This window comes from Bos javanicus, chromosome 21, assembly GCF_032452875.1.
Source record: "Bos javanicus breed banteng chromosome 21, ARS-OSU_banteng_1.0, whole genome shotgun sequence".
NCBI lineage: Eukaryota > Metazoa > Chordata > Mammalia > Artiodactyla > Bovidae > Bos > Bos javanicus.
In genome coordinates, this window is record NC_083888.1 from 69,167,219 (window position 1) to 69,177,327 (window position 10,109).

At 63.1% G+C, this 10,109-nt stretch overlaps 2 gene segments (V, D, J or C); both read right to left on the reverse strand.

Moving 5' to 3' along the window:
* Positions 1-683: 683 nt before the first annotated feature.
* Positions 684-5,266, reverse strand: LOC133234696 (immunoglobulin heavy constant gamma 1-like). The segment is given in 2 exon segments: positions 684-1,863; positions 4,058-5,266. Coding segments are annotated over 2 exon segments (330 nt in total).
* A 322-nt stretch (positions 5,267-5,588) lies between these two features.
* Positions 5,589-8,837, reverse strand: LOC133234043 (Ig gamma chain C region-like). The segment is given in 7 exon segments: positions 5,589-6,062; positions 6,189-6,518; positions 6,645-6,683; positions 7,015-7,305; positions 8,112-8,228; positions 8,304-8,448; positions 8,832-8,837. Coding segments are annotated over 7 exon segments (1,257 nt in total).
* Positions 8,838-10,109: the final 1,272 nt, after the last annotated feature.

The following is a 10,109-nucleotide window of genomic DNA, read 5'->3' on the forward strand; positions in this document are numbered from 1 at the left end:
TTGACACCCCTCCCCCAGCTGCCCCTCCTGGCCCGCCTTCACTGGTGTCCCCTCCTGCTCTGGGTTTCTGGCATCAACCCGCCTGTTTGGGGCAGAATTGTGACCCCAAATTCAAGTCTTGCAGTCCTGACCCCCAGACCTCAAGCATCACTGCTTCTGGAGGTGGCGTCTCTGAAGAGGTGATGAGGGTGAACTGGGGTCCCAGGGTGGGCCCTCGTCCAGTCTGACTGGAGACCCTCTAAGAGGAGGTGAGGACAGAGACAGGCACAGAGGGGTGCCCCCGTGAGGACACGGCGTCTGCACCCCATGGAGACAGGCCTCAGCAGGAGCCGGCCCTGTGCTGGATCCGGGGTCCCAGGCTCCAGGGTGTGAGCGGCACTGCCCGTGGTCCAGCCGCCTGCGGTCTTTGTTACAGCCTCCTGTGCTGACCACCCAGCACGGGGCGCTTGTCTGTGGCTCCCCTGGCTTCAGGCTGGCCTCTGCCTGGGAGGCGGAGTGGAGCCCTAGGGGTGGGTAGCAGGTGGGAGTCAGGCACCCACGGGTCAGGTAGGGATGGGACCAGGGACCCTAAGTGCAGGTGGGGGGGGGGCAGGAAGCCCAGGGGCCAGTGGGGGTGGGGCAGCCTGGATGTGGACTCCTCAAAGGGAGAAGGTGTGTCAACATACGGAGACTGGCCAGTGAGCTAGGTGAAGTAAAGATGCTTTATTGTCATTAAAGAGATAAAGAGACAGCAAAGAGAAAGAACAGGCCCCCACATTAGGCAGAAGAAGCTTCCCAAGCTCTGAGACTGTGGTCCTTCCTTCCAGTCTTAGGGGCAGCGCCTCCCATCCAGAGACGCCCATGCACGTTTCTGCAACGACGGGAGAGTCTGTACTGTGAGGCGAGGTGGGGCCCCGGGGCCTGGGGCTGGGCCTCTGTGGGTCTCTGGTCTCGCCTCTCACCCCTGCCCTCGGTGCAGGCCGAGCTCCTGCGGGACGTGTCAGGCTGTTGGCCGCCAGATGGACTGGCTGCCCTGCCGTCCTGTATTCTGGGAGCCTCTCCAGCTCTGTGCACTGGGAACCGGTCAGCAGGCCCCTCTCCAGGCGGTCCGTCTGGCTGGACGTAACCCTTTCCCCCACCAGGGCTCCCACAGCAGCCGTGGGCCCAGGCCTGCTCACAGCAGCATCCTCGGTGGAGGTGGCCTGAGTAACTGTTGGTGGTCCTCCCAGGAGCTTCCCTGCTGGGAGGCTGGGCCCCTGCAGACAGCTGTTCCCAAGGATCTGACACAGGGGCCTCCCCCACGGACCTGTGGTCTGAATCCAGGCCTGGACAACATGCAGGGGCTGGGCCCTGTGCATACGGTGTGGGAACCCAGCTTCCTCCTTCAGAGGCCCTGTGGTCTGGATCCTGGCCTGGACAAGATGAATGGCGTGGGAGGAGGTGCCCTGTGCAGACCGCCCTGGACCCAGCCTCCTGCTCCTCCAGGCAGAACTGAACTCTGACCTGTGTGTTCCTGGTGGGGGACCCGCAGCCCATTGGTGTCTTGCTGGCTTCCCAGAGGGCCTCGGCATTCATCAGCTCGGGTGGGGTCTACGCCTGCTGTCCACTCGGGTCTCCGGGGGTGGGGGCAGGTTTTGGTGACCGTGAGGCCTGCGGGTAGAGATGCGGGCGAGGCTGGCCAAGAGGTCAGAGGTCGCTGGGTCAGAGCGCAAAGGAGCAGGCCTGGTGCAGGTTGATGCTCAAAATAATGGACGCTGTCCAGTCGGGTCTGTGGCCAATCTGGACCTGCTCACAGGAGCTCTAGGCTCCCTGCCCGATCATATTTCTGTAGTCGGGGACGATCGTCCTCTTCAGCTCCACCACTGATGAGAAGATCCACTTCACCTGGGTAGGGGGGGGAACAGGGTGAGCAGAGACGACTCATTGTGGGCCTCCCCCAGGGGCAGTGATGAAACAGCGAGGGAACAGAGAGTGGACAGTGAGGGTCAGTGAGGGGACGAGGAGTGGACACAGAGTGATAGAAATGGACAGTGAGTGGACAGTGAGGGCCAGCGAGGGGACAGACGGGACAGTGAGGGGACAGTGAGGGTCAGTGAGGGACAGTGGGGGCAGTGAGGGGCCGTGAGGGGCAGTGAGGGGACAGTGAGGGCCAGCAAGGGGACAGACGGTACAGTGAGGGGACAGTGAGGGACAGTGAGGGGACAGTGAGGGACAGTGAGGGACAGTGAGGGACAGTGAGGGGACAGTGAGGGACAGTGAGGGCCAGCAAGGGGACAGACCATACAGTGAGGGGACAGTGAGGGACAGTGAGGGGACAGTGAGGGACAGTGAGGGACAGTGAGGGGACAGTGAGGGGACAGTGAGGGCCAGCGAGGGGACAGACGGGACAGTGAGGGACAGTGAGGGACAGTGAGGGGACAGTGAGGGGAGGAGGAGTGGACACAGAGTGATAGAAATGGACAATGAGTGGACAGTGAGGGCCAGCGAGGGGACAGACGGGACAGTGAGGGGACAGTGAGGGACAGTGAGGGGACAGACGGTACAGTGAGGGCCAGCGAGGGGACAGGCGGTACAGTGAGGGGACAGTGAGGGACAGTGAGGGACAGTGAGGGGACAGTGAGGGGACAGACGGTACAGTGAGGGCCAGCGAGGGGACAGGCGGTACAGTGAGGGGACAGTGAGGGACAGTGAGGGACAGTGAGGGGACAGTGGGGGCAGTGACGGTCAGTGAGGGACAGTGAGGGACAGTGAGGGGACAGTGAGTGGACAGTGAGGGCCAGCGAGGGGACAGACGGTACAGTGAGGGACAGTGGGGGACAGTGAGGGGACAGACGGTACAGTGAGGGCCAGCGAGGGGACAGGCGGTACAGTGAGGGGACAGTGAGGGACAGTGAGGGACAGTGAGGGGACAGTGGGGGCAGTGACGGTCAGTGAGGGACAGTGAGGGGACAGACGGTACAGTGAGGGGACAGTGAGGGGACAGTGAGGGACAGTGAGGGACAGTGGGGGCAGTGAGGGTCAGTGAGGGACAGTGAGGGGACAGACGGTACAGTGAGGGGACAGTGAGGGGACAGTGAGGGACAGTGAGGGACAGTGGGGGCAGCGAGGGGACAGACGGTACAGTGAGGGGACAGTGAGGGACAGTGAGGGACAGTGAGGGGCCGTGAGGGGACAGGGAGGTGACTCTGAGGGGACAGTGGGGGACAGTACGGTCAGTGAGGGGACAGTGACAGGACAGTGATGGGATGCTGAGATTGATAGGGAGAAAATGAAGGGTCACAATAGGTGATTAAATAATTATCTGACTAGGGGATTATAAGTTGAAAAATATGGGAAACTCCTATAAATTAACGATTACTCAAGAAAGCAGGTTGATTTAACCACGAGACTAAGCAGTCTTGTTTAGCAACAAAACTACAGCAGAAGCCTGGGATATGCTGCAAAACAGTAAAGCGACGATGGCGTGAGACCCCCATCCAGCCCAGTGAGCTCAGTGAGTTAATGACCCCTGAGTTAAAGCAGGCTCTCTGCAAACAAAGAGCAGTCATTTACGGGAAGGTGACTTTCAAAATGAAAGACCCTCATTGTACTGAGTTCTAGACTATTTCTGGAGTCTACGACAGTCCTGACCTGACCATCTTGGGAAGGAAAAGTAAGCTCCTCTAGCCTACCTGGGGGAGGAACTGATGACCAAAACATGACCGTTACCCAAGAGAGACCAAGAAGGTGTTTTCCCTTCCCCACTTCTCCTTTGATGGAAAATGGTGTCCACGAAGTTCTCAGGGAGCAGCAGTGCGCCATCACCGCTCGTAAGAGTCACAAGCCTCCTGGTCTAAAAACTCATTACCACTCTACCCTTGCTGAATTCTCCCCGCTGACATGAAGGGTGGCGTGTGGTACAGAAGCTCTTCAGACGCCCCCTGAAATGGCCCAATCTGTTTCAAGGTGACAGTGATGGGAAAACGAACAGACAGAGAGGGACAGTGAGGGGCAGTGAGGGGCAGTGAGGGGCAGTGAGGGGCTCTGAGGGGATCCTGGGGACAGAGGGGGCCCGAGGGCCAGCAGGGTGGCCTCCCACCTTGAAGAGGGTCACGGTGGCGCTGTAGCAGACGCTGAGCAGGAAGAGTGTGATGAAGATGGAGATAGTCGTCCAGAGCCCGTCCAGCTCCCCGTCCTGGGCGTCCGCACAGATCTCCTCCTCCAGCAGCAGGTCTGCACAGGGAGGGGTGGTCAGTGCTGTGTCTGCCCACGGGGGGCTGGGCAGGGTCACTGGGGTAGGGCAGGGCTCCCTCTGGGTGGGGGGAAGGTGGCAGGATCCCCCCATGGGCTGGGCAGGGATCACCTGAGGTCAGTCTCTGGGCCCCAGCCCCAGACCCCACCCCTCCAGCCCTGGCCACTGCCTGGGCCTGGCCTGTGGTGTCCTGCTCCCATCCTGAGCTGTGCCCTGAGCTGGGGCCCTGACCCCACCTCCCCGCAGGACAGAGGCTCAGTTCCTGGCCTCCTCTGCCCTGGGGGCCAGGCCTGGAGCCGGGAGGGTCAGCAGAGCATGTGAGCCTGGGCCCTGCCCCCAGGGAGGGAGGGCAGACAGCACCGGGCTGTGTCCCTGTGCCTGAGGGGTGAGGGTGCCAGGACGAGGGGCTGAGGGGGGATCTCAGCCTGCTAGGGAGGGGCGTGGGTGCCCCAGGGGAGGCAAGGAACGGATGTCTGACCTGGTCAGTGTGCTCAGTGTGGGAAAGGGCCACTGAGCAGCCCACGGGCGCTGGAGGGTGGGGACCAGCTGGTGTCCACAGGGAGGGCTCACAAGACCCAGCTCTGGGTCTGGGCCTGTGGGGTCACCCCATGGGTCCCCGAGTGCGAGACCTGAGTGTGTGTAGGCGTGTGGGTGTGACGGGGTGAAGTGTGCTCATGTGCGGATGCACACCTGAGTGCGTGTGGAGGAGGCTGGGTGCGGGCTGTCTCGTGTGCGTGCGGGGCTGGGGCTTGTTGTCTGTGGCTCTGGGCTCCGTGTCCACAGGGAGCAGCTAGGTCCCTGCCCTGGACATTCAGGGCTCTCGGCCTGGACCCCTTTCAGGCACAGGGATGACCTCCCCACGGGTGCACAGGCTTGGCCCCGGGCAGGGAGAGCTGGGCAGAGCCTCCTGGCCGAGGGAGGGTGAGGCCTGACCTTGGGAGCCTGAGGGTGAAGCAGGGCCACCCCCCGGCCACGCGTGGCTCCAGGCAGGCCCAGAGTGGACACAAGGACTCTGGACACCCAGGGACAGGGGCCTGGGGACAAGGATGTGGCCCTGCCCCACAGCGTGGGCTGGAGCAGAGGTGGGAAGCATTGGGCCTCAATCCCTGAGGGTCTCGGGGGCTTCCCCCGTTCCTGTCCAGAGGCCGGCCCAGCAGGTGGTGGCTGGAGGGGACCGTGGAGGTGCGCCTCTGGCCAAGCCCCTCTGTGGCCTCGGGCAGCCCCCAGGTGGCCTGCTGGACCCACTCACTGTGTGTCTGGCCCGGAGTGGGGTCAGCTCCCCCACAGATGCTGAACAAAGTGGCCCAGAGTCGGCTCAGCCCACCCCCGCAGGCCTGGCGGCCACCAGGGCTCTGCCTCGGAAAGAACCAGCACAGCGTTGCAGGGTCCCAGGGCGGCCTGGGTGCTTTATTCACGGCGGCCCAGGAGGAATGCACACAGGGAGGGGCTAGGGCGTCCTGGCTGGACCTGGAGCCCGGGGAGGGTGGGCTGGGTGAGGGCTTGCTGGTGCAGGGACGTGAGGCTCATTTACCCGCAGACTTAGAGGTGGACTTCTGCGTGTAGTGATTGTGCAGGGCCTCGTGCATCACCACACACGTGTAAGTGTCTCCTTCCTGCCAGCTGTTCCTGTCCACCCTGAGCTTGCTGTACAGGAAGTAGGAGCTGTCGGCGTCCAGCTGGGGCGGGGTCGTGCCGTACTTGTCCTCCGACTCAGGCTGCCCATTTCTCTGCCACTCCACGGCGATGTAGTCTGGGTAGAAGCTGGTGACCATGCAGGTGAGGCTGACCGTGCTTTTGCTGAGCTCTTCCTGGGGTGGGGCCAGGACATACACCTGCGGCTCCCGGGCCGGCCCTGTGGGGACAGGAAGGCTGTTAGCAGAGCGGTCACTCTGATTGGCCCATGGGGCCCTCCCGGTCCCGTCCAGCGGTCACTCTGATTGGCCCACGGGGCCCTCCCAGTCCCGTCCACCTGGCCCACCTTTGGTCCTGGAGATGGTCCTCACGATGGGGGCTGGGAGGCCTTCGTTGTGGACCTTGCACTTGAACTCCTTTCCTCCAGTCCAGTCCTGGTGCTGGATGCGCAGGGCGCTGACCACGCGGTAGGTGCTGTTGAACTGCTCCTCTCTCGGCTTCGTCGTGGCTGTGTTTACCTCCACGTCGTCCACGAACCAGGAGAACTTCACCTCGGGGTCATCGTGGCCCACGTCCACCACCACACACGTGACCTCGGGCGTTCCCGAGATTGTGAGGGTGTCCTTGGGTTTCGGTGGGAAGATGAAGACAGAGGGTCCTCCGGGGAGCTCAGGCGCTTTGGGGAAGACATAACAGTTGTCAGCCCCTGGGCAGACTCACTCTTGGGCCCCCACAGCCTCACCTGTGGCCCTCCTGGGCCCTGTCCACATCTGGGGTGCGATGGGGAGACTGGGTGACTTACGTGGGCAACAGTCACAGATTGTTGGTTTGCATGTGGGATCTGCAGAGAGAGCAGACTGGGGGTTACCAGGGGCAGGAAGCCATGGGCTGGGCTTAGGGCAGGGACAGGTTTTAGCAGGTCTGAGCCCAGGGCCCGTCTCTGTGGGTCCAGGTGTGTGGACGTTGACCCGCCTGCGGCCACCCTGGACCTGGCGGAAACTCCAGACAACCCCCTCCCCAAGCCTGCAAGACTGTCAGGAGAGAGACAGACAGGGCCTCCCCTGACACGCTGGGCCTGGTTCACAGCACCCCTGGGGGTGGGGCCCCTGCAGGCAGTGGGGCTGACCCTGGTCTCCTGGTGTGGACACCCTCCCCGGGGACCATCTTCTCACCAACAGCCTTGTCCACCTTGGTGCTGCTGGCCGGGTGGGCTACGTTGCAGGTGAAGGTCTGTCCTGAGGTGCTGGCGGGCACGGTCACCATGCTGCTGAGAGAGTAGAGCCCGGAGGACTGAAGGACGGCCGGGAAGGTGTGCACGCCGCTCTTCAGGGCACCCGAGTTCCAGGTCACGGTCACCGGCTCGGGCATGTAGCTGGAGACCAGGCAGCCCAGGGTCACCTTGGAGCTGGACTTGTCCCCGCAGCAAGAAGTCAGAGGGTAGACTTTCGGGGCTGTGGTGGAGGCTGTGAGAGAGGAGGCTGGGTGAATGTGGGGTCCAGCAGGACCTCAGGAGCCCAGGCCTGGGGCACCTCTGAGCCCAGCCACCACCTGCTTCCAGGGTCTGATGACCGGCCGGCATGGTGGCCATCCGGCTCTCTGTACTGCAGTTGGGGTGTCTGGACACAGCTTGGGTCGGTGAGTGTGGCCTCCTGGATCAGAGCCCAGGGCCCCTTCCCTCCTGTGGGCGCCTGGCCCTTCCCATGGCCCCTGCTCCCCCAGCCTGGTCAGCTCCCTGGGCCTGCAGCCCGACTGACTGCCAGTGGGCGCCCTGTAGCTCCTGGCCCCTTGCACCGCCCTATCAAGCACAGCGTCCCAGGTCTGGCCCCACTTTGGCTCCTGAGCCACACAGGCTGCTGGGACAGGCAGACCCTCGGCCCAGAAGTGCAGCCCACCCGGTGCCCTCAGGGCGCCCCTTCCCTGCAGCCCCAGAGCCCTTCCTCTCGGGTCTTCGCTCCTCCTTGCTTTGTTCTTCATGCAGACCCTCCACCAAACAGCACCCCCATTGTCTTGAGGGGTGGCCTACACCCCTTGTCTCAGCCCTCTGCTTCACCAGCTGCGGCCTGAGCTCTCCCAGCCCTGTGCCCTTGCTCCCTCAGCCCCGCCCTTCACCCTCGTCCAGCACCCACACCACTGGTCTCAGCCCTCTGGACTCAGCTCTGGACAGCTGCGCTCTTGGGCCCCATCTTCTCTGCAGGGCTCACACTGCCCTGTGTCCCTGCATCTGGCCCACAGCACAAATGGCCCCTTGCACCCTTGGACCCTTTCGTACCGATGTGCTCAGCACACACATGGTCAACTGAGGTCGTCGGCAGGGGCGTGACATTCCAGCGCCTGCTCAGCTGCACGATCTTTGTCTGCTCCCCTAATACCCTGAACTCCCAGCCCCCTGCTTATCCCCAGAAGCTGCACCTGCTCCCCCAAATCTCCAAGGGCACTCCCTGTCCTCCCAGCCCCTGCTCACCCAAGTTGTACCTGTTCACCCAAAGCAACAGGGGCACCTCCTGTCCTCGCAGCTTCCTGCTCACCCACAAGCTATTACTGCTTCCAAAAATCTCCAGGGGCACCCCATGTCCTCCCAGCCCCCTGGATACCCTCACAGGCTGTACCTGCTCCCCCAAAGCACCAGGGGCTCCCCCTGCCCTCCCAGCTCCTGCTCACCCTCACAGGCTGTACATACTTCCCCAAAGCAACAGGCACACGCCCTTACTCTCAGCCCCCTGCTCACCCTCATAACCTTTACCTGTTCCCCCAAAGCACCAGGGGCTCCCCCTGCCCGCCCAGCCCTCTACTCACCTCACAGGCTGTACCTGCTCTCCCAAACACCAGGGGCTCCCCCTGTCTTCCCAGACCCAGCTCACCCTCACAAGCTGTACCTGCTCCCCCAAAGCAACAGGGGCTCCCCCTGTCCTCCCAGGCCCTGCTCACCCATAAGCTGTGCCTTCTACCCCAAACACCAGGGACACTCCCTGTCCTCCCAGCCCCTGCTCACCCTCATGACCTGCACCTGTTCCCCCAAAGCACCAGGGGCTCCCCGTGCCCGCCCAGCCCTCTACTCACCTCACAGACTGTGCCTGCTCTCCAACTCCAAGGGCAGCCCCTGTCCTCCCAGACCTCTGCTCATCCCCAGAAGCACTACCTGATCCCCTAAAGTTTTTGAGATACACCCTGCTTTCCCAGCCCCCTGCTCACCCTCACAAGCTGTACCTGCTCCCCCAAAGCATCAGGCACACCCCCAGTCCTCCCAGCCCCTGCTCACCCTCATAACCTGTACCTGCTCCCCCAAAGCACCAGGGGCTCCCCCTGCCCTCCCAGCCCCTGCTCACCCTCACAGGCTGTACCTGTTCTCCCAAAGCACCAGGGGCTCCCCTGCCCTCCCAGCCCCTGCTCACCCTCACAGATTGTAATGCTCCCCAAAGCACCAGGCACACCCCCCTTTCTCTCAGCCCCCTGCTCACCCTCATAACCTGTACCTGCTCCCCCAAAGCACCAGGGGCTCCCCCAGTCCTCCCAGCCCCAGCTCACCCTCATAACCAGTACTTGCTCCCCCAAACACCAGGGACACCCCCAGTTCTCCCAGCCCTTGCTCACACTCACAAGCTGTACCTGCTCCCCCAAAGCATCAGGGGCTCCCCCTGTCCTCCCAGCCCCTGTTCACCCTCTCAAGCTGTACCGCTCCCCAAAACACCAGGGGTGCCCCCTGCCCTCCCAGCCCCTGCTCACCCTCACAGGCTGTACATGCTCCCCCAAACACCAGGGGCTCCCCCTGCCCTCCCAGCCCCTTGCTCACCCTCATAACCTGTACCTGCTCCCCCAAAGCACCAGGGGCTCCCCCTGCCCTCCCAGCCCCTGCTCACCCTCACAGGCTGTACACGCTCCCCCAAACACCAGGGGCTCCTACTTTCCTCCCAGCCCCTGCTCACCCTCACAGGCTGTACACGCTCCCCCAAACACCAGGGGCTCCCACTTTCCTCCCAGCCCCTGCTCACCCTCACAGGCTGTACCTGCTCCCCCAAACACCAGGGGCTCCCACTTTCCTCCCAGCCCCTGCTCACCCTCACAGGCTGTACACGCTCCCCCAAACACCAAGGGCTCCCCCTGTCCTCCCAGCCCCTGCTCACCCTCACAGGCTGTACCTGCTCCCCCAAAGCACCAGGGGATCCCACTGTCCTCCCGGCCCGTGCTCACCCTCACAGGCTGTAACGCTCCCCAAAGCACCAGGTGCACCCCCCCTTACTCTAAGCCCCCTGCTCACCCTCATAACCTGTAC